Consider the following 27,190-nt stretch of genomic DNA (forward strand, 5'->3'; position numbering starts at 1 on the left):
GCAGGAAGGAAAACTAGCCACCGTCCTCCTCATGGATGTTGTACCTAATAACTGCAGGAAGGTAAATTAGCCACCGTCCTCCTCGTGGATGTTGTACTTTATACCTATAGGAAGGTAAATTAGCTTCCGTCCTCCTCATGGATGTTGTACTTTATACCTATAGGAAGGTAAACTAGCAATCGTCCTCCTTAGTCACCGTAAATTAGCCACCGTCCTCCTCATGGATTTTGCACTTTATAACTATATGACGGTAAACTAGCCACTGTCCTCTTCGTGGACGTTGTACCTTATACCTATGGGAAAGCAAATTAGCCACCGTCCTCCTCGTGCATGTTGTACCTCATGCCTACAGGGAGGTAAGTTAGCCACCGTCCTCCTCGTGGATGTTGAACTTTATACCAGTAGGAAGGTAAACTAGTCACCGTCCTCCTCATGGATGTTGTACCTTATACCTGCAGGAAGTTATATTAGCCACCGTCCTCCTCATGGATGTTGTACCTGAAACCTGCAGTAAAGTAAGGTAGCCACCATCCTCCTCGTGGAGGTTCTAACTGATACCTATAGGAAGGTAAACTAGCAACCGTCCTCCTCATGGATGTTGTACTTTATACCTATAGGAAGGTAAACCAGCAACCGTCCTCCTCGTGGATATTGTACTTTATATCTATATGAAGGTAAATTAGCCACCGTCCTCCTCGTGGATGTTGTACTTTATAACTATATGAAGGTAAATTAGCCACCGTCCTCCTCGTGGATGTTGTACCTTATACCTATGGGAAAGCAAATTAGCCACCGTCCTCCTCGTGGATGTTGTACCTCATGCCTACATGGAGGTAAGTTAGCCACCGTCCTCCTCGTGGATGTTGTACTTTACACCTGAGGAAAGGAAAATTAACCACCGTCCTCCTCATGGATGATGTACTTTACACCTGCAGGAAGGTAAATTAGCCACTTTCCGTCTCGTGGATGTTGTACCTAATACCTGCAGAAAGGTAAATTAGCCACCGTCCTCCTCATGGATGTTGTACTTTATACCCGCAGGAAGGTAAATTAGCCACCGTTCTCCTCATGGATGTTGTACTTTACACCTGCAGAAAGGTAAATTAGCCACTTTCCTTCTCGTGGAGGTTGTACCTGATACCTGCAGGAAGGTAAATTAGAGCTATAGGAAGGTAAATTAGCCCCCGTCCTCCTCGTGGATGTTGTACTTTATACCTATATGAAGGTAAATTAGCCACCGTCTTCCTCGTGGATGTTGTACGTTTTACCTGGAGGAAGGTAAATTAGCCACTGTCCTTCTCGTGGATGTTGTATCTTATACCAGTAGGAAGGTAAATTAGCCACCGTCCTCCTCGTATACCTATGGGGAGTTGAACTAGGCAAGGTCCTCCTCGTGGATCTTTAATATTTTTTTTTCCAGTTGGTGATGGGGGATTATTAGGTTACTAATTAACAATGACACATTAGAGAAGGTCTTCAGGGTTGCAATAATGTCTGTGTTATCGGATAATAAGGGGTTTAAAGTGTTGAGAATTTATCTGCTCGGCTATAGGCCTAGGCCTATACAAATATACAGGCCTATAGTCTCGTACCTTGCCCACTTATTCGTAAACGAACAAGTTACATGTTCCGTTCTGCTCATGGATGTCCGTTCTCCTCGTGGACGTTCTGCTCATGGATGGCGGCTGCCCAGTGCTACTCGTTGAAGATAATCGTGAGCGCTGAGCTGAATCCAAAATGCGCATGTCCTTGTTACGTCACTTCCTTTACCAGCCGAGCTTGGGAAGCAGCCACATCACACATTTCTCCTCGAGCTGCCAAGATGGGTCTTCGTCGGCCGAAGTCAAACAAAAACCCACCAATTTTCAGCCATGAATTCTTCATTCAGAACCACGCAGACATCGTGTCCTGTGTGGCGATGGTTTTTGTCATCGGGCTAATGTTTCAGGTAATTAATGCTGTCGGATTTTCCGGAACCATGTGTGTGGTCAAGACGCCGGTTCGCTGTGGATCGTGTTGTCCACGTTAGGTTATGTCGCTATCACAGCTGTTAGACATAAATGTACCGCTTAAAGAGGTCCTCCCCTCAAGGTTCTGCTTAGAACGCTGTAGAGAAATATTGTTCATTCCCTCTGCTGAACATAGATTGATTTTACAACGTTTGATTTCTTTGATTGTAACAGCTGGTGGTTTTAATTTAGATAATAGGCACACCCACTCTAATTCTTATCATTCAGTTTGTTTTTTTTACAATCTTGTTCTAAAGCCCTGAGTCCATAGGGAAAACAGTTAGGAGCACACACATTTTCAAGCATGTAGGCCTGAAGAATTCAGTAACAAAAGTTGAACTTATGTCACTATTTCAATTTGAAGAAAGCTTTGGCTTGTAAAGTTAGGCCTAAGTGATGAGTAAATTGTCATGACCTTAACTATTTTTTTTTTTTTTTTTTTTTTTATATTTCTCAGGATTTGTAGAATTCTCTCAAATTAGGTTTGCTAAACATGTTACTCTGGGTGTTTTGCGTTGAACAACCTCCATTGTTGTAATGGTTGAGTATTGGCCGCCTTTACATTCAAGTATTGAAGGCATTTGTAGTCAAAAGCCAGACTTCTGCTTAACTTAGTCTTCTGAGTACGCGAACCAGGGCAATTTAATTTGAGTGAGTATTAATAGGTTAATTAACATGACTAGCATTCTGGAGGATTCTCATTGGAGTGCTTGTTTGAAGTTTTTATTCAGAGTTGCAGTGCTGATTTTTTTTTTGTTAATCATTACACCTTGTGTCAAACTACACTTGGGGTACACTTTTTCTGTCGTTTTCAGATTGGTTTTGTCAAAATTTTCAAATGCTTTTTTTTTTCCTTTTTCAGGCAACTTCCTCAGTAGCTTCCTTATTTGTTGCTATGCAACACAACATCACGCTTAATGGTGAGTATTATTAGGCCGTCATCACTGGCCAAGTGAGGCTTCTGGCGATAACCCGTCAACATTGAGGTGGCAGGTTAGAATTCAGGTCTCGCTGCTGCCAAGTGAGGCCTCTGGCCATAACCCGGCAACATTGAGGTGGCAGGTTAGAATTCAGGTCTCGCTGCTGCCAAGTCAGGCTTCTGGCGATAACCTGGCAACATTGAGGTGGCAGGTTAGAATTCAGGTCTCACTGCTGCCAAATGAGGCTTCTGGCCATAACCCGGCAACATTGAAGTGGCAGGTTAGAATTCAGGTCTCGCTGTTGCCAAGTGAGGCTTCTGGCCATAACCCGTTAACATTGAGGTGGCAGGTAGGAATTCAGGTCTCGCTGCTGCCAAGTGAGGCTTCTGGCGATAACCCGGCAACATTGAGGTGGCAGGTTAGAATTCAGGTCTCGCTGCTGCCAAGTGAGGCTTCTGGCGATAACCTAGCAACATTGAGGTGGCAGGTTAGAATTCAGGTCTCGCTGCTGCCAAGTGAGGCTTCTGACGATAACCCGGCAACATTGAGGTGGCAGGTTAGAATTCAGGTCTCGCTGCTGCCAAGTGAGGCTTCTGGCGATAACCCGGCAACATTGAGGTGGCAGGTTAGAATTCAGGTCTCGCTGCTGCCAAGTGAGGCTTCTGGCGATAACCCGGCAACATTGAGGTGGCAGGTTAGAATTCAGGTCTCGCTGCTGCCAAGTGAGGCTTCTGGCATTAACCCAGCAACATTGAGGTGGCAGGTTAGAATTCAGGTCTCGCTGCTGCCAAGTGAGGCTTCTGACGATAACCCGGCAACATTGAGGTGGCAGGTTAGAATTCAGGTCTCGCTGCTGCCAAGTGAGGCTTCTGGCGATAACCTAGCAACATTGAGGTGGCAGGTTAGAATTCAGGTCTCGCTGCTGCCAAGTGAGGCTTCTGGCGATAACCCGGCAACATTGAGGTGGCAGGTTAGAATTCAGGTCTCGCTGCTGCCAAGTCAGGCTTCTGGCGATAACCCGGCAACATTGAGGTGGCAGGTTAGAATTCAGGTCTCGCTGCTGCTGCAGTCGGCATTGTGGTTCCAATGAAATTGTGCAGGAAGTAATAGCCAATTTTACTGACCAAAAATGGAAAAATAGAATTTGCAGTCCTTCGAATTTGAGCCATTCCTGAGATAAAGTAAGTGAGCTAATAATACAATTGACAAAGTGAAGTCTGGGGAAGATGAATTTTGGTGTTTTAATCACCTGACAATTTAGTAAGCAGTAAATTGGTACAGGGAGTAACTTCAAGATCTGATTTTGCCCGGTTGATGTAGGGGTCATGTTTGATCTACATTGTGACATTCAAACTTCATTGTGCAGTATTGTACACATTTATGAGCCTCTCACAATTACGATTGCTGAGAAACCTGCAGGTGGTCGTGGGTTTCCTCCCAAAATAATGCTGGCCACTTTTATATAAGTGAAATATTTTTGAATACAGCATAAAACTCCAATCAAATAAATAAGTACATATATGTATGTGTATTTACACGGATGTAATAGTTTAGAATGTAATGACACTAACCAAAATCCGCATACGTTTGTCTGTTTCAGTTTTGAATATAGTGACAGTAAAATACGTTACCCTGGAGCCTCTCTCCAATACGATCACTGTGAGTTAAAGTCTATCTCATGGTGGCTTCCTGGCCGTACATGGGAAACCTGCGCATACTTGTATGTTTTCAGCCTGGTTTTCTCCCACTATAATGATGGCCGCCATAATATTACGGAAATAGTCTGAATACGGCGTAAAACGCGAATCATATAAATAAATAAATGACTAATCACATTGATCGGTTTCTGTTTTCGCCTCAGATTCCACAGGTCAATCCCCAGAGGCTGGTGTGCCTGGTCTCTACACCTATGGCTCGAAGGATGCCTTTAACATTTTCTTCTATTTACTCATCTGTATTGTGATTCATGCTGTCATACAGGAGTATGTACTGGATGTAAGTGTCTTTTGCTGCAGTTTATATTTTATATATTTCCTGGAAAGTTTGTTGCATAAAGATATGCTTTCTGGCTGTTGTTTGTTGATGTTGGAGAAACTTTTCTCCAACATCAAGTTAAATGGAAAGCAAGAAAACCAACAAATCTGCATGGTTATCTCTGAAGGAAATAAGCCTCATCAGTCTTATCTGTCCAATAAAATCAAGTGAACGTTGGAATGTTTACATGTATCTGATAAATACATGTTACATTGAAGGAAATGAAAATAGTATTCATTAATTCCTGTTTTATTTTGATTTTGTTTATGTTTTTTTTTTTCAGAAATTGAATCGTCGTATGCATCTGTCTAAGATTAAACACAGCAAGTTTAACGAGTCTGGACAACTGCTTACTTTCTACATTGTCTCTGCCGTCTGGGGAGCTGACATTATCATCAGGGTAAGAGTGATCTCCCTTGACTAAACTCGCTGTTCATTCCATACCCATTAAAATTTCATGTCTGGTAGATGATACAGTTGGGCAGCACAGCCATTAATATACACAAACTACAACAACATACAGCACTTCAAAGTTCTTCTTCAAAGAACCCCCTAGCTTTAAACTGCTTAGAATTCCTTTAAATCGGCGCTATCATGTAGCCCTTGTATGGCAGGCGGATGTATCATGGGTATCAAAATGTCTGTCTATTAATTGCATGGCTCCCAAATTCCATGTTTACCAGGCTTTACTGGGCAAACATGTGCGTGTACGTACCTACATAAACAGTCTACACTCAGAAGTCAAAAGCTCGGTTTATCTAAGCTAGTTTTCCCCCGGGCCTGTGTCTGTGGATTGCTAAGGTATTAGGCTAGAAAAGCACAAGTTTCCTGCATGCGGTAATCTTAACCAGCATCTTTTGGCTAACGGTATATTTGTGTTCTTCCTGCAGGAGAGTTATGTGGCAAACATCAACCAGCTTTGGGAGGGATATCCCCACAGTCAACTGCCGTAAGTAACCATGGTAACCTTGGGCTCGTAGTCTTACTAGAGCACAGATCTGTCCTGGAGAGTTTTGAAAATCAGTTATTGTGCATTGGGTAAGTTAGTTCAGTGTTATTTTACAATAGGCCCTGTCAGCAACTGTAAGAAGCTGTTTTATGTTTTTTTGACCAATTTGTCACAGAGTACATGTACCACAAGGTACTACACTTGTGAAAGTGAAAGTTTTGTCATACTACCTGTACTCTGTCTAATGTATTTTTATTTTCAGTGAAGTGCATTGTCTAATTTTCTGCTTTTTTCTCCCCTTTGCAGATTCATTGTTAAATTTTACTTCATAATCCAGGTAAGTGTTCTCACAGGGGTCATTCATTCATTTTTTAGAGCTCAAAAGAAAAATGATGACCTCAAATTAAGCCAATGTCATCACGAAGATGACTTTGTATCGTGCAAATATTCATAATTTCAGAGGGGCCTCTATGACCAAGAGGTTTAGCATGCCATTATGACTCAATGACGACACAGGAGCGTCTCACCAATGCGGTCGCTGTGACTTCACATCCAGCTCATGCTGGCTTCCTCTCCGACCGTACGTGGGAAGGTCTGTCAGCAACCTGCAGATGATCATGGGTTTCCTTTGGGCTCTGGTTTCCTCCCACCATATTTCTGGCCGCTGTTGAAAGAGTTAAATATTCTTGAAGTCGGCATAAAACACCAATCAAATAAATAGAGAAATAAATTATAATTTCTGACACACTGATGATTGATGTACTTTATCCACTTCCCTATTGTTTTATGTTGATATATATGCAATCCGAAACACATTACACCATTAAATCATATTGGATAACCTTAATTGTTGTTGAGACTGTATTTATCCACCTGTCTGACTGGCCCGTAGTGTGAGGAATCCCCCACTTCCAGTCGACATTTGGCCATCTGTGAATGTATACTGTCTTGCTATGGTTATGGGAAGCGAGTTCAGATTGCAGTGTCTGGCTAGCCCAGTGGGCATGTGGGATCTCCCTATGAAATACATGTAAAAGATATTCACCAGTAAAATTTAAAGACAAACTTTCATATTTTTTGGCTATTTTTGTTTTATACTTCTTGGATATGGGCTTAGCTGGCAGGTGGTGCGCATGTTGTCATTACTAAACCTAACCATTTGCTGGTTTTATATTTCAGATAGCCTATTGGATTCATTGCTTCCCAGAACTATATTTTCAAAAGGTTAAAAAGGTAGGAATTAAAACTTGTTTGTATAATACCAAATCTCACACCGTACCTATCAGCTCTCACATTTTTGACTCAATTTTGGTAAAATTAAAAATCACATTCTCACAGTCAGTGTAGCAAATCTCACATCATAAACATAATTCACATTGCAATGAAGACTAAAACATATTGTGCAATGTGCAGATGGCCATGGGTAATCCCCCCTCCCCCCCCCCCCCCCCCCCCACCCGGGCTCTGCCTGCTTTCCTCCCACCTATTTCAGATCTATCCGTTGCTATTCCAATTTTCTCCGTCTCTACCACATTAATTTTGTTAGATTATGACGTCTCACAGACACTGAGACACCCATTTAACCAGACCAAAGTTCCCACCATAATGCTGGCGGCCGTTGTATAAGTGAAATATTCTTGAGTATGACTTAAAACACCAATCAATTATATTAAACATATTGCCCAGATAGGGGCGCAATGTTCTTCACAGAAATCAAAAAATTATCTTTCCAAGGCAGATGTTATTCCTCTAATATACCAAATGATGTAGTATGTCAGTGGTTGAATTTGTATCAGTAGTTGAATTAATTGGGGATGTAGGCTTTACATTTATGTAGGGGATGTAGGATTTACATTTACCGTGTTAAATGATATCATTGAGCACATCTCAGACATTTAACGTGGCTTTTTGTTTTATTTTAACTCTTTCTTCCACCCCAAATCTTGATAGATGCTACAAGACTTGCCATGTCAATCCCTCTGGTTTTAGATGCAAACTAATGAAAGCCATTAAAAAAAGGGAAATAAGACATATATGCTAATTCTTAAAACTTGTTGTTGTTGCAGGATGATATGTATTCAAGAATCCAGTATGCAGTCCTCTATCTGGTTTTCATCACTGCTGCCTATTTGCTCAAGTAAGCGTTTACCTTTATGCATAAGGTGCACATTGATGTTGAGGGGTCCTCCATGGCCTTGGGGGTCAGCTTGCCAGCGCGGTTAAATGACCGAGGAGCCTCTTACCAATGCTGTGAGTTCAAGTCCAGCTCATGCTGGCTTTCTCTCCGGCCGTAAGTGGGAAGGTCTGTCAGCAATCTGAAGGTGGTCGTATTTTCCCCCCTGGCTCTGCCCGCTTTTCTCTCGGCATAAGCTGGCCTTCGTCGTATTCTTGAGTACGACATGAAACACCAATCAAATAAGTAAAAGAATGAAATAAAAGATGTGTAGTGAGGCTCTCCTAATGCGTTCCTCGTGGTCACCTACCTGTGGACTTGAGCTTCACCTGGAGCCTTTTGCTGGAAGGAATCACAGCTACATGTATACAATCAATGGGGAACTCCCTCTCACCTTTTGTTCTTTCCTTTTGTTACGCCACACCGATTAGTATGTGTGTGCTCATAAAGGACACATGAAGTACACAAGGTGTTCAACTGCGATCAGGACCTTCTGTGTAGCTCGTCCTCGAGTCTCCGAGTGTAAATATTGCGACTGGCATTATGACTTTTTTATGATGATGACTGTCTGCTAAATTTGACTTGTACTTTGGCTGTGGTAGTATATACAAGTGGACAGTGTAGTATATACAGTGGGTGACTGTCTGCTAAATTTGACTTGTACTTTGGCTATGGTAGTATATACAAGTGGACAGTGTAGTATATACAGTGGGTGACTGTCTGCTAAATTTGACTTGTACTTTGGCTGTGGTAGTATATACAAGTGGACAGTGTAGTATATACAGTGGGTGACTGTCTGCTAAATTTGACTTGTACTTTGGCTGTGGTAGTATATACAAGTGGACAGTGTAGTATATACAGTGGGTGACTGTCTGCTAAATTTGACTTGTACTTTGGCTGTGGTAGTATATACAAGTGGACAGTGTAGTATATACAGTGGGTGACTGCTAAATTTGACTTGTACTTTGGCTGTGGTAGTATATACAAGTGGACAGTGTAGTATATACAGTGGGTGACTGTCTGCTAAATTTGACTTGTACTTTGGCTGTGGTATTATATACAAGTGGACAGTGTAGTATATACAGTGGGTGACTGTCTGCTAAAGTTGACTCCTACTTCAGCTGTGGTATTATATACAAGTGGACAGTGTAGTATATACAGTGGATGGATGACTGCTAAATTTGACTCATACTTCAGCTGTGGTAGTATATACAGGTGGACAGTGTAGTATATACAGTGGGTGACTGTCTGCTAAATTTGACTCGTACTTCAGCTGTGGCAGTATATGGGTGGTTATACACAGAGGTGTACTTTTTTGCATGGTCAACTTCAGTACATGTATTTTTTTATCCACCAATGTTGTATGTTTTATTCCAAAGTATCATTGTAATTAGCATATTGTATTTGAATAAAATTCACAATTATAACACTGTGGGTTCTCCAGATAAATACTTTGAGCAAGAAATGCGTTGGTTTCTTAGGTTATTCTTCGCGACGAAATGTGACATGCATTGACAGTGTCTTTTCGACCTCCGTTTTTTCATTGCCACGAATGCCTTACCTTGGTTTTTTATACATTCCATAGCAAATGAAATCGCGTTTTTTGGGGTGATTAGCAAATAAAACACATTTATCTTGTGTTTCCTTGGAAAATATCGCTTCCAGTTATTTGTTAGTCGGACGAACATTGTCCGTCATCCGCTACATAAATCTTTGAATGTTCTATTTTGAGAAAGAAATAAAAGTTACTTGAAATTTTTGAAGTCACTGTGTCTTGTTTGTTGATGTTTTTAATGTGATCAGTCAAGAATGGTCTTGCTTTCCGTTGTTTTCGAGAAAAGACAATTAAAAATAATGTACTTCGCTTTCTGTCCGAAGTTACGCCCGACACACAGGCGTGTGTAAACCCCCAAAAAAACGGGCTATTTATAGAAAACGTGCGGTCTACGTCATCAGTTCGGCAGCTAAACGTCATTTCCACCAGCGTCTCTGTTGACAAGCAGATGACAAGATGGCTCGATGGAAGTTAAGGGAGTCTGTCAAGGTAAGTTCCGCTTTCGACTGACGTTACGGGCGACACACGTAATTATGATACCATAATAACGGTCTTAGTACCCCATGTAAGATTTGTAGCGGTCCCCAGCTTCGAAATTTGCCAGTTTCTTGCTGTTTGCTGATGAGTTTCAAGCGTAGGTGTTGTGCAAAATGTTTCGTTTGGCTAAACTTTGAGTCAGGCGTAACGATTAGACGGACAGTAGATTTGTCGGGTGTAACGATTAGACGGACAGTAGATTTGTCGGACGTAATATCCTGACGGAATTACATTGTGTTGGACAAACATTTGATGGATTTTTCGTTATGTGGGATTAACCGACCAAAAACGGACGGAAATCAACTGGCTTTGAGTAAGGACAGGTGTGATAAACAAACAGCAATAAATATAAACCTTTCTTTTAGTTTAAAAGATACTATACCATAGACTATTGGCCAAAAGTGTATCAATGCTAATCAAGCTAACTTTTCTGTATTTGTGGGGAATAGCCCAACTCAAATCAAATAAAAACAAAAAACATTAAACTGGCATGCATAGTATATTATTTTGTTAAACTGATATTAAAGTTGGGAAAGTCCATAATTCGACCAGAATGATTACCATTTTTTTTTTTTGTTTTTTTTCAAAAATCTGTGGTATAGTACCTTCAGGTTTCATAATCCATAGAGACAACAATACTTCTTGCAATATGTCATGACGACATGGATTATGGCATCTGCAAGTTCAGTTTACAGATGTTTATTTTAATTCTTTTCTGTTTTATATAAGATATAAGAAAAATTAAGACTGATGGAATTTATGGTATTCTGTTTTTTCAAACACTTCCTTAAACTAACTTGATTATTGTTCCCCTTTTTTCCACATTTTATCCCCTTTTTTTCCACATTTGGAGATCAGTTCATGGGTTAATATGTGATTGATGGGCAGTGAATTAAAAACATAACAGTATGTGGGAAGGTCTGTCAGCAACCTGGTCGTGGGTTTCCCTGGGTGCCGCCAGATTTCCTTTCACCCTAATTCTGGCCGCGGTTGTGTAAGTGAGATATACCTGAGTACAGTGTAAGACAACAATCAAATTATTAAATATAAACATAACATAGAACTCAAAACAACACAAAACGTTTTTTTAACTTATTCTTGGTGTTTTTTCCAGACACCAGGAGATTCTGGTCAAGCTCGTAAAAAGACAACAAATGCCGAAAGATGCAAAGCTTACAGAGAAAAGGCAAAGCAGAGTGATAGCTATAGGACGTCAGAACAACTACGAAAAAAACTGTTCCGAAGTAACAGGACTGAGGAACAAAAAGCACACGATCGAGAACTGGCTCGACTTCGGATGGCCAAAAAACGAGCGTTAGACAAACAGACTGAAACACACGCACAAGCAAAAAAATCTGTAGGGAGTGGAGAGAAGCTCAACAAAAGTACAGGTGAAAAAACTTATGATTTTTCCTTTTTTTTCTTTTACTGTTTATGAAAATCTTTAAGAGATTCTTTTCTAAATTCATAGACCTTCTAATTCAAGTGAAATATTGACTGACTGACTGTCGCTTCATTCATAATTCCTGAAAATTCCTTTCTCCTAACCTATCTTGGACCCAGAGCTGAAGTAAAATACAATTCCACATATATCTACATGTGTACACTTTTAGCACACCTTTATTGCTCAAAAGATCAACCATATTTACTGAAATGTGTAAAGCTATCCTGTATTTTTTGTCAACAGAATGAACATGAGTGGCCAAAAAAAGAGGCGTGTGAGAGAGAAAGACAGGGAGACAAAGGCGGCTTGCAGGGAACTGGCCAAGAAGTCGTCAGTTAATTACTTGATGGACCAACCGGACACTACATACAGCACACCTAGTGCACAAAGAAAGGCAGTTAGCAGGGTGAAAAGTGCTTTTCCCACCAGTGCACCGAAATTCAGCTCTGTGCTCCATGGGCTGATTAAAAGTGCATGTCGTACACCAAGAAAAGAAAACTCCTGCACGAGTCGGGTGTAATTTTGACGCCCAATAAGAAGCGAAGAATTGAGTTTTTGGAATGCACAATGACCACATTTAAGGAGTATTATCAGAAATTGAAGGAATCAAGGAAATCCAAAGACACAAAGCAACGACGTGTACTGGGTTGTCATGTAGCTCGAATGAAAAAACACAAGAGAAAATGCTGTATCGAAATGGGAATTCGGTGTGCAACACTTATTAAATGGTCAAAGCTTGATGAACCTACCATGAAGATCCACATTCCCACACATGAAGCTGTGCAAAACTTCTACATGAAGCCTTACATCTCGTACATTCATTCAGGCAAAAAAGCTGTACTCAAGCAATTAAATAAACAAAGACAAACAATGACCAGAACCCTTCGGTCTGCATATGAAATTTACAAGTCTGAAAATCCGAATATAAAACTGTCCTACAGCAAATTTACTAAACTCAGACCTAAGCATGTTCAAACTCAAGACCGTGGCAAGTTTTTTACATGCTTATGTGAAAAGTGTGTAAATATAGAAATGAAGCTGAAGGCAATCAACTCAACAGGTGAAAGACAGTTGGGGAATAAGTACGAAGCAACAGGGATCACACTGTGTGATTACCCCAAAGGCTCTCTGCCAAACATAAAATGTGCTAAAAGGCAATGCCATCAGTGTGGCACCAAGATGTTGAAAGAACGGCTTCACGCAGAACTGTCATCTAAGGCACAAGTCATGTGGCTGCAGTGGGCCAACTGCAAAGTGGAAGACAAGGAAAGCAAAACTCTGAAAACCAGGAAAGTCTTACAAAAAAATGAGGGAGAGGTGAGGTTGTTGGCAGAGAAGCTGATTGATGACATGGAAGATTTCAGCTACCATTTGTTTTGTGCCACGTGGCAATATCAACAATATTCAGAGATGAAAGATAACCCTCAAGTTGGCCATGTAATTGCAGTTTTAGATTTTGCAGAGAATTACACATGTCACTTCCAAAATGAGTGCCAGAGTGCACATTGGTGCAAAACACAAGTGATGATCCATCCAGTTGTGTGTATCTACAGAAAGGTAGGCAATACACCCAGGACCCACGAAATAGTATTCATCTCTGATGATTTGAAACACGATGCTCACATCGTCAACACCATTTCATCTCAGACGCTCCAAATACTCAAAGATGATTGTGTCAGTGTGACGAAAATGGTCCAGTTCACAGATGGATGTGGCTCACAGTACAAATCAAAGGTCCCCTTCCTAGATTTGAGCTATTCAAAAGAGGACTTTGGCGTGAAGTTTGAGCGACACTTCTTTGGCTCGGGACATGGCAAAGGACCTGCAGATGGTTGCAGTGGGGTCATAAAATCAGCAGTGACAAGAGCAGTCAAGACTGGACAAGCAGTTGTGCGTGGTGCTGAAGAGTTTTTCTCTCACTGCAGTCAACACCTGGCAAGGGATACTGAAGACTTCAAGCGGCCCTTTCACTTTCTTCAAAAGAAGGACATTATACGTGACAGACCTGATAGAACAGCAGCAATGACAGTTAAAGGGACAAGACAAATACATTGTGTTCAGCCTGTAAAACCCAAAACTATACGGACCAGAGGCTTGAGCTGTGCCTGCCTATGCTGTCAGACTGGAAGTGGGGAATGTTTGCGCATCACAGTTGTGGGTCCCTGGGAAACCAGAGGAGTAGGAGTGTCCAAAGAAGCAAGCTCAGGTGTAACCTCCACCAGCCCTGCACCCATGAACCCTGATTTGGAGCCTTCACGCCCATCAGCCCGTACAACACCCATGGTTGTGTAAGAAGAGGTTGATGAAATTATGGACTTGTTCCCACAATTGAGAGATATGACAGATGCCTCACTTGTTGACAGGTAATAAAATAAAATAAAAATGCAACACCCTTCCTCACCTAAAGACGTAGTGATTTAATGCATGGCATAGTAGATTTAATGCATGGCATAGTAGATTTAATGCATGGCATGTACACTAGCCAGATTTGCAAATTATTAGAAAATTTAGTGAAGTACAAAACTGACAGTGCTGACTGACTTCACAGATGGCAGAAAAATGTAAGGGCTTCTATAGTACCATTGCCATCTTGGTGGCTAATGTGTGGGGAAGTTGTCAGTGACTTGCCAATGGTCGATGTTTTACCCCAGTTTGTTGAATGGGCTACCTCCACCTGTAGTTATTCATTAACGCTGACTCCCATGAAATAGTCTTCACTCTGGCCTTTTGTATGGAATCCCAATCAAACAACCCATTTTGGTGTAGATACTATTGAACCATCATGGCATGCAGTCTTCCTGATCACAGGGCAGATTTCTCAAATGAATATTGCATACTTAACTAATCAGCTGATGAGAGAAAGCCCTGTTCACTTTACTATTCAACAATGTATGGTACACTACAGAACAACGGGCAGTTATCTCAAAGTTCAGCATGGGTTAGAGTTGTATCCCGCTGTCGTAAGTACTGGTTTATGTTGAAGCGTTGTTTATTGTTTCTTTCTTTCATTTATATTTTGGTTTGCTGACTACCAAGCTGTCTGTTGATTGATATTTTTAATGTTTTTGTTGTCTTTATCTTGTGCCTATCAAAATTTTTGAGCAAGGAAAAGACTGATTGTTCGGTGTTTTACACTCATTAGCGGCAAGTAAAAGTGAGCATAATCATCTTGAATTTTGGACTTCTGAAAGTATATGTACATGTATGATGTTTTAGTGAAGAACATTTTCTTCTTGGTCCATTATCTGGCTGTTTTTGGGTATTTAGATGTAATGCCCTTCAGGAGGAAAGATCATTCAAAATACTAGCTGCAAATCTGACATTAGGTCTCAACTATTGTTGTAAAAAATTGCATACTTCTGATAATTTTTTTAAACATGAATGTTTTTGAAAATGCAGTCATTGAAATTTACCAGATGTCTGCATGTTTCAGGTGGTTGATGCTCCTGCAGAATATGAAGATCCACCGAAAGGCACCTTCTATGCACACTATTTCCATCCCAGTATCAACAACCAAGATGAATGGACAATGGACGAAACCATACACCTTATTACTGTCGATGAGGTGGTCCATAGCCTGACACCCCCCGACATTCTTTCTCATGGACAACGTGTCGTGTATATTTTTGAGGACTTCTAATTTACACAGTCTTCTTCCTGTCAGCAAGAGAAGTCAGGAGATCCAGGTTCAAGCCAGTATAATGTGACTGGGTGGGGTTTATAGGCTACGTTAACACCCTTTTTTCACTGTACATTTGAAAGCCTTCAGAAACCTGTTCTTTCGACAGACAACAGCATTGTGATCCAAGTACCTCTGCCAGGGCATTTTCAGCCAATCAATCGATCGTTCGGTATAAGTGGGAATTTCCTTATTTAGAAATAGCTCTAGATATCTGTACACCTTCACTACCACTATGGGGTGGAACATTCTATTTCATTCTTGTGTAGTAGTGCCAGAGTTCTGCCATCTCAAATCTGACACCTTTCTCTTTTCCTCAGTTTTGGTTCAAATTCCTGATTTAAGTGTACGCATCCCAACCGGAAGTGCTAGTAGAAGATGGGGAGCCATCATAAACATAAACAATATAATGAAATTTAAAAAGCAACAAGGAAAAGGCAACAAACTCCAACGTTGGTAGCTGTCAAGTAAAGAATGAAGCCAAATTAGCACGCTGTGGTTGAGTAGTTGGTACAAAACAGGAGGCTAAAATAATTATTGACACACTTTCATATGTTGCTTGTTTCCTACAATAGTGAAAAGAATAGTTCTCACTTTATACTAATATCCAATTTATGTGTCCGTCTTGTGTTCGTCCAACATCTAAGTTGTCCGTCTTATGTTCATCCAACTTATATTTTGTTTTGTTCAAGTGCTTATTTTATGGACAAGATCAGTTTTCAGGCATTTTTTTGTATGAAATCATTCTACTAGCAACTGTTTACATTTTCTTAACCAGCTGCATTTAAGGGCAATATTATTTGGACATTTGGAGAGGGCACTGTCCGTCTTGTGTTTGTCCAACATAAAGTAGGTATTTCTGTAAAATATACTAATTCAGACATTTTTGCAAACTTTTTTACTTTAGAATTGGTTTGCACTCTCAAACAAATGCATTTTTAATAAACTTTTCCATGAAAAGCTATTATTGTGTATGAAATTCACTTGTGTGTCTGTCAATGTTCGTCCAACATACTAAAACCATCGACTATTCTTGGATTGTTATAGGTCAACAGGGCTGCTTAGTTATCTAATAGATATGCTTTTCAGAAAATATAATGATTATTTTATGTGAAAAACAATTCATAATGTGAATCATGGTATTTTGAAAATTTTTTCAATTGTCACACATCATGGTACACCTTTGCATATAAGCACCCATATACAAGTGGACAGTGTAGTATATACGAGTGGACAGTGTACTAATCATTCACTTTTCCTGGTCTTCGTTTTCTTTTATGAGGCACTTTGGATCACAGTCTTTTGTTTCTTGATAGTGTCATTTAACAGACTCTGTTATGTGTATGTTTTAGCATTATAATTGTGTGATTTTACTTTCACTTTCAGTTTCTCTCGAGTGGCACTATGTATGATGGTTATCCATTACCTGGTGGAGTTTGTCTTCCACACTTCTCGTCTTCTCTACTTTGCTGAAAAATCTGACCTAGCAGCCACAGGGTAAGTTAATTACAAGACACCCGAAGCATGCCAAGAGCATAAAATGGATTTCATCAAGGAGAGGGATTAGGGTTAAATTCCACAAAGCCATATGTCAGAATTTGAGATTTAAATTTTAAAGCTTATTTTTTGGCTGAGTTCAAGCTCAACTCATGCTGGCTTCCTCTCCAGCCGTACTCGGGAAGGTGTAACAACAACCTGCGTATGGTGGTGGGTTTCCCCCGTGCTCTGCCTCTGCCTCTGATGTAAGCGAAATATTCTTGAGTACACAAAACACAGGTGAATATTTTGGGCTCCAAAAATTAAGAGGTCCTGTCCTGTCTTTGAAAACACCTGTTATAAATGTTGGCTTAACTAAGTTACCAGGTAAGCGTATGTGGAACTGTACATGTGTTTGTATGTTGTGGCCAGGTTCATGGTGTGGAATGTGCTGTTTGTGCTGGTCAGGCTGGGAACAATCACACTGGCTGTCCTCACCTTCTGGTAAGTCCCCTCAGTCACAATGTCAGGTGCTAAGTAAATATGCACTACCCCATTTCCTCAACTTTTTCCATTATGAAAGAATAACTTTCAGTTCCATTCAATTTTATGGACCTATTTTATGTGATGTTGGAGACCAAACTACTTCAGATGGGTGAGATTGGGCGGTTTCAGGGCTTCACAAAAAGTATAAATGTATCAATCTACACAGAATATCCAATGCTAAATGCACGTGCACAATACCCGGTGCTAAGTACGCAATATCCAATGCTAAATGCACGTGCACAATCCCTGGTGCTAAGTACGCAATATCCAATGCTAAATGCACGTGCACAATACCTGGTGCTAAGTACGCAATATCCAATGCTAAATACATGTGCACAATACCCGGTGCTAAGTACGCAATATCCGATTCTAAATGCACGTGCACAATATCCGGTGCTAGGTACACAATATCTGATGCTAAATACATGTGCACAATACCCGGTGCTAAGTACGCAATATCCGATGCTAAATGCAAGTGCACAATACCTGGTGCTAAGTACTCAATATCCGATGCTAAATGCACGTGCACAATACCTGGTGCTAAGTACGCAATATCCGATTCTAAATGCACGTGCACAATATCCGGTGCTAGGTACACAATATCTGATGCTAAATACATGTGCACAATACCCGGTGCTAAGCACGCAATATCCGATGCTAAATGCACGTGCACAATACCTGGTGCTAAGTACGCAATATCCGATTCTAAATGCACGTGCACAATATCCGGTGCTAGGTACACAATATCTGATGCTAAATACATGTGCACAATACCCGGTGCTAAGTACGCAATATCCGATGCTAAATGCAAGTGCACAATACCTGGTGCTAAGTACTCAATATCCGATGCTAAATGCACGTGCACAATACCTGGTGCTAAGTACGCAATATCCGATTCTAAATGCACGTGCACAATATCCGGTGCTAGGTACACAATATCTGATGCTAAATACATGTGCACAATACCCGGTGCTAAGTACGCAATATCCGATGCTAAATACATGTACACAATACCTGGTGCTAAGCACGCAATATCCGATGCTAAATGCAAGTGCACAATACCTGGTGCTAAGTACACAATAGCCAATGCTAAATACCTGTGCACAATACCTGGTGCTAAGCACGCAATATCCGATGCTAAATACATGTGCACAATACCAGGTGCTAAGCATGCAATATCCGATGCTAAATACATGTGCACAATACCCGATGCTAAGCACGCAATATCCGATGCTAAATGCACGTGCACAATACCTGGTGCTAAGTACGCAATATCCGATGCTAAATACATGTGCACAATACCTGGTGCTAAGCACGCAATATCCGATTCTAAATGCATGTGCACAATACCTGGTGCTAAGTACGCAATATCCAATGCTAAATGCACGTGCACAATCCCTGGTTCTAAGTACGCAGTAGCCAATGCTAAATACATGTGCACAAGACCAGGTGCTAAGTACGCAATATCCGATGCTAAATACATGTGCACAATACCCGGTGCTAAGCATGCAATATCCGATGCTAAATACATGTGCCCAATACCTGGTGCTAAGTACGCAATAGCCAATGCTAAATACCTGTGCACAATACCTGGTGCTAAGCACACAATATCCGATGCTAAATACATGTGCACAATACCCGGTGCTAAACACACAATATCCGATGCTAAATACATGTGCACAATACCTGGTGCTAAGCACGCAATATCCGATGCTAAATACATGTGCCCAATACCTGGTGCTAAGCACGCAATATCCGATGCTAAATACATGTGCACAATACCTGGTGCTAAGTACGCAATATCTATGCTAAATACATGTGCACAATACCCGGTGCTAAGTACACAATATTCAATGCTAAATACACGTACACATGTACACAGTACCCCGTGAAAGTTTTGCAAAATCAACACAAATTCATGATACCCAGACTTAGAACTACGCACAACTGACAAATGGTCAAAACATCTGAGAGTGCATACATGTATAAAAAGCTTGACCAACTCTTTACATTTTTCAAAAACTTTTGATGTTAAAAGTAAAATTTTGACTTCAAGATGCATGTAAAGGAAATATTCTGCTGTATATACTGTTCATGTGTTCTATTCAGTTCAGTGGGAAGTATTAAATACTTATTCGGTAAGCAAGTTGTTTTCAGTTTCACGGCAGTATTAGATCCATGTGTTTTAATATTCCAAGTCACGCCTTGTCAATAATTTGACTCACTCAACGAAGCAGATGGTCCTGGGTTTCCTTTGGGCTCTGCCAGGTTTCCTCCCACCACAATGCTTGCCCCTGTTATATAAGTGAAATATTCCTGAGTATGGCGTAAACACAAATCAAATAAATAAATCAAACAGTATCATGTAATCAAGTGTAATTCATTCAAATTGAAGAAGGTCTGGTCTTGTTAAGCAATAAGGTATTCAATGAGTTTACAGCACAAAGTTTTCAGTTTTCCACATCTTGTGGTCAGACATTCTCGTTCAGTACTAAGACAGTTTATGCCATTGGATTGTTGCATTGCTTTATTCTAAGGCATTGTTTATTCCTTCCATAAAGCTGGCCACCGTCATATAAATGAAATATCTTTGTGTTCTTTCCTGTGCAGGTATGGCCTGGAACAGACCAGTGTGGACAAACTGAATATACCTGCTGGCAACTTTAACACAAAAGTAGTCAGGTGAGTTCGTTTAATATGCAAATCTTGTCTGCTACCCAATGTCCTGTAGTTTCTCAGCGCTTGAAAAGCAAAGTATATTCATTTGAATCTGTCCATCTGCCGCACTTGTGTGCAATAATTGCTCTAAATATTGTGTGGTTTTGATAAAATTTTGTGTGCAGGCTTTTTTTTTGTGTATTCTCAGATCAGTATCAAAAACAAGATACATATGTGTGTAAGTTTTGCATATTTAATGCTTCCCTTGAGTCTGATTGTTTAAGAGAATGAGACATTTGCTGACTTTTTCAGAATTAACTCCCTGGCGGCTCTGTGTCTTCTGCAAGCCTGGATGATGTGGAATTTCATTACCTTCCATCTGAAGCGGCTGCGGGAAAAGAGTGGGGCTAACCGGCGCCCCACATCTCCCAAGAAAAAACAAAAGTCTGTCAAAGGTAGGTCTGATATTCATTTTATACTTGGGCGTGTATCCTTTATATGGCGAAGTACTTGGCAGCCTTTAGTTCACCCAAGGGACAATACTCTGCAGCAGCTGGATGAAGTTGACAGAGTTAACTCCCTTAATCAGGAATCCCGATTGAGGCATACTCCTTACTGCTCATTTGCTGCGTCCTGTATTCGCTTTACTTCAGTGCCACTGCTAGACAAGCTTGAGCTTTTTGAGCTGTGTGACACATGTAGTTGTGTTAGGCTTACTGTCACCGCTGATGTCCTAAGCTTTCATCAGTAATACTGTTTCAGATGTTGGTTAAAATCAGGATTCCTCACCATAACCCCTCTATCTCAGTGTTCAAGATTTCTGTGTAGACTTTGCCAGTGGGGGCAGTGATTTAAATTGATTGTTGAGAAGGGCGTATGCGCTGTATAAAGGTGTATGCAATTTACCATTTTAACCTGAATTCTCTTGTGTGTGTGATACCAACTCTCTGTTATTGAAACAGAAGACGTAAGAGGTTAGCATCAGTACCATAGATCTATGTTAGTAATTGTTAGTTTAGAAAGAACATTTGAGTGTGGTCCTTCTAGTGGGTAAGTACTCTTACATGAAATGTTGTGAAGACAAACCTTGGTTGTCATTTGGAAGGGTTTGGGGACTATGGCTTGAGAAAGCATGAAGTGAATAACATGAGTGTTGATCATTAGTATGAGCAAAAAAATGAGTGCTGATCACTAATATGAACAACATGAGTGTTGACCATTACTATGAACAACATGAGTGTTGATCACTACTATGAACAACATGAGTGTTGACCATTACTATGAACAACATGTGTTGATCACTACTATGAACAACATGTGTTGATCACTACTATGAACAACATGAGTTGATCATTACTATGAACAATATGAGTGTTGATCATTATTATGAACAACATGAATGTTGATCATTACTATGAACAACATGAGTGTTGGTCATTACTATGAACAACATGAATGTTGATCATTACTATGAACAACATGAGTGTTGGTCATTACTGTGAACAACATGAGTGTTGGTCATTACTATGAACAACATGAGTGTTGATCATTACTATGAACAACATGAGGGTTGATCATTACTATGAACAGTATGAGTGTTGATCATTAGTATGAACAACTGGGTATTAGTCAGTATGATCTTTACATATAGCCATGACGGACCTGACAGTCTTGACTGGCTGCACGCCTTCACTCCTGTAAATGAAAGTGCTCTTTTGAATCTTTGCTCTATTCAGGCTAATCCCAAAATCTGAGTTACACATGTAACAGGTGTATAGTGAAAGCAGAAATGATAAGATTTTTGCTGAAGTCACTTTTAATAATCTCCTATAAGTGGAATATTTGCCAAACTGAGTTTATTTGTGTCAGATTTTGTCCGAACCCATTTTCCTCTCACGATGATGCTGGCTGTCATCCTATAAGTGAAATATTCTTGAGCAAGGAGTTACACACAAATCAAATCAATAAATCAGATAAATTTGTGTCAAAATTAGTCTTCATTATTTGTGAAAATCAAATATAAGATGCCTCAAAAACAGCATCCATGAATCCATGGTTTTGTATCAAAAGTTGTTTCTGGTGGTCTAATATATGGATAAACATGGGTGCTTGTTTTATTACTTTTGTTGTGAAATGAGAGCATGCTTGTCTTGTGAATGCTGTAATAAGGAATGCCATAAAGGAGAGCTAGGTGTAATAAGGAATGCCATAAAGGAGAGCTAGGTGTAATAAGGAATGCCAAAAAGGAGAACTAGGTGTAATAAGGAATGCCATAAAGGAGAGCTAGCTGTAATAAGGAATGCCATAAAGGAGAGCTAGGTGTAATTACTCTATTTTTCTGGTTACAGCTAAAGATGATGATGATGTAAACTCGCTACCAGAGGCCGATCAAAACGACGCCACAGAGAATGGAAGTGTCAGACAGCGTGCTGCAAAAGCAAAACGAAATTAAAAGTGAGAGACAGAGGGGTGGAGATTGCCAAGGACAGTCGACTCAAAAATTAAACTATCAAAATGTTTACTTCAAAATACGGGGAGATGGCGGTTGACTATAAAAGCGAAAGTTGGTTTGAAATCTTTAGATAAGTGATATCTCTGATATTCAGATGATATCTCTGATATTCAGATGTTGCATACTTAATGTTGAAGATGTTGGATGAAGCAAAATGGGGAATATTGGGATGCTTTTTGATAGATTTGTTTGATATTCTGCAGTTGGTCTAATTGTTATGTACATGGTTCTGTGAACACGAAGACGTGTGCGTGTATTAAGAAAAATCTGATAAAGATCTAAAGTTTTTGCCATGTAAACAACTTGTGTTGATCACTAAAATCACAAGTAAGGGTATGATTTTTTTTTTATGTTTTTGTTGAGTGTTAGGAAAAAAAATTGAAGGAAAAATAAAAAAATCAGTGTAATGATCCATTTAAGATTTCAAGGGCAGCAGTTTCCCTTTGCTTCTAAAATTTCACAACTTTGATTTTTGCTTTTTTGTGGCCCAGAAACATTTTATAAACAAATTTCATTGTTAGTGTTTGAAAAAAGCATTTGTGTCGCAAGTGGACTGTAGTCATCGCTTCATACAAGAGTCAAGGTGCTTAAGGTGAACTCGTCCAACAAGCTACCTGTGGGCTAGAAGTTTTACCTCTGGCCTGTTAAAGTGTTGTCCAGCATTTGCATAAAACGTTGCCCAAATGTGTGCAAAAACATTTTCAGGCTTCATCAAGGATCTTTATTATCAGGCCCTGGGGTCATGAAACGATTTTAGACTGAAGTCAAAATTTCAATCATTGCACTTGGTATGTTATTTTCCATTATTTTAGCTGAAATTTGTTTCACAATAACTTACCCACAGTTTACTTTGTTAAGCAATATTTTGACCTTGTTAGGTGAGAAATCACTATTTTAATGTGATTTATAATTTGGACCTAAGTCTAAGTTTGCTTAGTGATGCCCTGGAAAAGCCTGTATTTTGAAAGTAACTTTTCCAGACCAACTAATGAGTCATTTTGCATCCATGTAAACTTGTATGATTTGGATATTTATTTAAAGTTTTCTGGAAAAAAATGTGAGTTTTAGGCCCAGAAAAAGCTTGAAATTTTGAAATAAGTAGTTTTACAAAACCATGTTGTTGTCCAACATTTGCAAAAATGCTTAGCTGTCCAGCCCGTGAAAGACAGTCGTCCAACCTTTGCAAAAACACACGCTTGTGCAACCTTTGCAAAAAAACACTTGTCCAGTCTGTGCAAAAACACATGCGTGTTCAACTGATGCTAATATGCATTCTTTTCCAACCTGTGCAAAAACACATACTTTTCCAACCTGTGCAAAAACACATGCTTTTCCAACTTGTGCAAAAACCCATACTTGTCCAACCTATCCAAAAAATGCTTTGTAGTCCAGCTTGTGCAAAGACACATCTGCTGTAACACATTAATTCTTGTGCTCCACATTCCTTTTCGAGCGCACCTATTCAGATATGACTTAACAGTTCATAATTTAGCACATCAGTTCACAGCTGGGGCCAGCTGGATTTTAGGTTCCCCATATTTCGATCATAAATGTGATCAGGTGGCAAATTTGGATGCATGATATGCCAGACTGTAGTTATGGAGACTGAAACAAAAAATTTCCACAACAACAGACATTTTAGCTCTACGGAACGGCCATGAATACGTACTAAACATGACAGACTTTGAGACGTTTTGATACGTTCAATTGTTTTCTCTGCAGCAATGTATTTTTTTTTTCCACACAGTAGGTCCTTAAAAATATTAGTTTGTGACTTTTTTATACCAATCCTTTTTTATGTTAATGTGTATGCACTTTACTGTGTCTCTGAAGAAATGAATACATTGGTTAAAGCATGCCTTGGGTGGAGTGAACTTTCAAAACGTTTCAGTCCGCACAGGTGGTGTATCAGTGTCCATGAATGTACATGTTCTATTACGCTGTATGAATACGGGCTTCATTATTTAATACTCATCGGTGATTTCTGCTTATTGAAATATCTCCTATCAGACCAATTTTTAATCACTAACCAAGACAAATGGGACTTTCTCAAGTGGCATGAGTTCAAGGGGTGGAGTCGGTATTTAGCACCTTAGCGAGCAACTATTTTGCAGGTCATAGAAAGAAAAATGTAATAAGTTGAAAGACGTTTTCGTGTCACGGGACATACCTCTTCAGCAGGCTGTAAAGATGGAGGATGAATGTTATTGCTTTACGTTACATTACGTTTTCCGTCAGTATATTCGCGTTCTGTTATCAGCGATACATTAAAACGTCCATCAACACCCCCCCCCCCCCCCCCCCCACACACACACACACACACACACGCGCGCACAGGTTTAAGGAACTGTAAAAATTTTCTGCAGCTAGGTGCGAGATCTGTTTTTAATCATATTTAGCCTCATTCTTAAGATTCGAACAGTACAATCAGTACAGCCTCTGTCATGGTGTCGAGTTTTCCACGTCCTGTGTTGTGCGAGTAAAGCAGTGATGTAGTTCACACGTATCTCTCCTGTCAGAGCAGAAAGGGACCGCTTTTATCACCCTCTAGGACTTATGTGTGTACATACATGTAGTTTACATTGTTTCCATTTTCAGTGTCTTTGTAAAAGCTAATTTGCAACAGTGACAAAAATTCCCAATGTTTCAGTCACGCTCCCTGCGTATATATATTTCCACACCCACTTAGGATTTTTGAATTGATTGAATTTAAATCATGAAATCATGGGTATACTTGAAATGTCAATGAAATCATGTAATCGTTATTGATTGAAGAAAAAGACAGCACAAATTGTAAATATAAATTACGCAGTGCTATTTTTCTCGCAAAATAATGTGTATATATATATATATATATATATATATATATATATATATATATAAATCCATACCATCAGTTACATGGTAAATAAAAAGCCTTAATGGTGAAGCTCTTCCGTGCTCTGGATTAAAGCGAACTTTTTGCTGAAGTGAAGGCCCGTAACGTGTATATGTATGTTGTATAGCTCCTACATTTGTCAGGTGTGTGGAAACCCACTGCATTTCTTGTCTGGTTTTTGATTTATATTATTTTGTCTCTCTTTTTTCCGTAATATACATATATAAACTAAAGTAAAATTGTATGGTTGCAGATTGAGAGGTTTAGCAAGATAATATTGGCGGAATTTTTGTAATATAATTAATTAATTAACGCCTTACCAGTTATACATGTGTATATATATATATATATTTTTTGGGGGGGCGGGGGGGGGGAGGGGGAGGATCACTTCAAAAAGTCTTAAGATACATGAAAATAGGTGATAAGAAAATATTACACAGTTGAATTTCTTATCGCCCGATATGATTTTTTCTCTCTACGTGGTATACATATGTTTAGTTATTAATATTCTCAGTCATTTGTATGTCCGCAGCTGTGTTTGAAGGGAACTCTATACATATTCATTGGTTTGCTTTGTTTGTTTTAAACATGTCTCGTCGTGTTAGCTGTTTATGTTATAAAAATGTTTAGTTACTCTAACTTGTGTTTTGATGCCGATCGTAATAATGTTTTTCTTTGGCGCCAGAGCTATTACCGTATATAGAATTGTCTTAGCTTTCATTGATATGATAAGAAAAATGAAAACCAAACACTTGAAATCTCAAAGAAGAGCTTATTTGAGCAAGAGTTTTCAGATTCGTCAAGAAGAACTTGTCAAGTAATGGCTCTATGCCCTTTCACGAATCGGTGTGCGAGCTGAAAACCAACATCCACTGGACGCATGCTTAGAGCGCCCGACTTAAAATTTACATATATACATATATATATTTACGTAAAAATACGGGTTTTGAATCCCGCAAATTGTAAAGGCATTATAAATTGGGCAGTGATGTCTGGTGTCTTGAGAATTGGATTTCAGTGAGGCAGCACCGCACGTGTCGACATTGATATCGTTCGCTACGAGGAGACACCATCGTATACGATTTGACCGAAATGTACGTGAAGCCTCAAATAGTTACTGGAGATAGCGAATGGAAGAGCCGAGGAATTAACACGTGCTTCAGTCCGGAGAACACCTGCAACACAAGCCGAGGAATTAACACGTGCGTCAGTCCGGAGAACACCGGCAACACAAGCCGAGGAATTAACACGTGCGTCAGTCTGGCAACACTGATGTATGATAGTGATTCATGACCATTGAGGTCCGGTGTTCGAATACAGTCCTCTCTGTCTCATTTTGCGAATGTAAGTCAGACTTTGTACCATTTTTTTTTATCTATTTTTTTCTTTTTCAATTCCTACAAAATTACAAGGAATTGTTAGATTGGCCGCTACATGTATGAAATGACAATGTTGGGTGCATGGATTTCTCAGTGTGACTCTTGAAAGTAGATATAAATTCAAGTAAATTCGTGGAAAGGAGCACATATTGTTGCTGGAACCCAGATACATGTTGATGTAGAGTGTAGAACACAACTAAAAGGTCACTGACTGAATATTCCAATTATATGAATATATATATTTATAAATATACACCGAGCTAACCAGTCCTGTTCCTTGATCTAACTTCTCACTGCTGACGGCCAACTGAGGCGGCAACGAGTATCATGTTTTAAGTGTCTGCTATGTTTCGACCAGAGTTTGATCCCAGGCCTCCCGACTTTGAGGCGGACGCTCTAACCGCTAGGACATCAAAGCTAGCTGCCCTGTTCATTTAGGGA

At 39.8% G+C, this 27,190-nt stretch overlaps 2 protein-coding genes across 2 annotated transcripts; both read left to right on the plus strand.

The window, feature by feature from the left end:
• The first annotated feature begins 1,795 nt into the window (after nucleotides 1-1,795).
• LOC135463544 (translocating chain-associated membrane protein 1-like 1) lies at nucleotides 1,796-24,806 on the plus strand. Its single transcript, XM_064740803.1, has 13 exons — nucleotides 1,796-1,948; nucleotides 2,872-2,929; nucleotides 4,791-4,924; nucleotides 5,247-5,363; nucleotides 5,854-5,912; nucleotides 6,219-6,249; nucleotides 7,092-7,145; nucleotides 7,979-8,049; nucleotides 16,687-16,797; nucleotides 17,209-17,280; nucleotides 19,933-20,004; nucleotides 20,293-20,435; nucleotides 22,329-24,806. Exons 1-13 carry the CDS (start codon nucleotides 1,823-1,825, stop codon nucleotides 22,430-22,432), a joined length of 1,152 nt encoding a protein of 383 aa, XP_064596873.1. The 5' UTR covers nucleotides 1,796-1,822; the 3' UTR covers nucleotides 22,433-24,806.
• On the plus strand, nucleotides 9,297-16,519 carry LOC135463917 (uncharacterized). Its single transcript, XM_064741382.1, has 3 exons — nucleotides 9,297-10,129; nucleotides 11,292-11,568; nucleotides 12,088-16,519. The coding sequence occupies exons 1-3, from the start codon at nucleotides 10,097-10,099 to the stop codon at nucleotides 13,911-13,913; spliced, it is 2,136 nt and encodes a 711-aa protein (XP_064597452.1). The 5' UTR covers nucleotides 9,297-10,096; the 3' UTR covers nucleotides 13,914-16,519.
• Nucleotides 24,807-27,190: the final 2,384 nt, after the last annotated feature.

The sequence above is a fragment of the Liolophura sinensis genome, chromosome 3 (genome assembly GCF_032854445.1).
Source record: "Liolophura sinensis isolate JHLJ2023 chromosome 3, CUHK_Ljap_v2, whole genome shotgun sequence".
NCBI classification, from domain to species: Eukaryota; Metazoa; Mollusca; class Polyplacophora; order Chitonida; family Chitonidae; genus Liolophura; species Liolophura sinensis.

Excerpts from the sequence above, each read along its gene's own strand:
- LOC135463544 (XM_064740803.1), top strand. The coding sequence starts at position 1,823 with ATGGGTCTTCGTCGGCCGAAGTCAAACAAAAACCCACCAATTTTCAGC. Across the intron at positions 1,949-2,871 it reads TCATCGGGCTAATGTTTCAG|GCAACTTCCTCAGTAGCTTC; the intron begins GTAATTAATGCT and ends TTCCTTTTTCAG. Across the intron at positions 6,250-7,091 it reads AATTTTACTTCATAATCCAG|ATAGCCTATTGGATTCATTG; the intron begins GTAAGTGTTCTC and ends TTTATATTTCAG.
- LOC135463917 (XM_064741382.1), top strand. The coding sequence starts at position 10,097 with ATGGCTCGATGGAAGTTAAGGGAGTCTGTCAAG. Across the intron at positions 10,130-11,291 it reads AGTTAAGGGAGTCTGTCAAG|ACACCAGGAGATTCTGGTCA; the intron begins GTAAGTTCCGCT and ends TGTTTTTTCCAG. Across the intron at positions 11,569-12,087 it reads GAAGCTCAACAAAAGTACAG|AAAAGTGCATGTCGTACACC; the intron begins GTGAAAAAACTT and ends CATGGGCTGATT.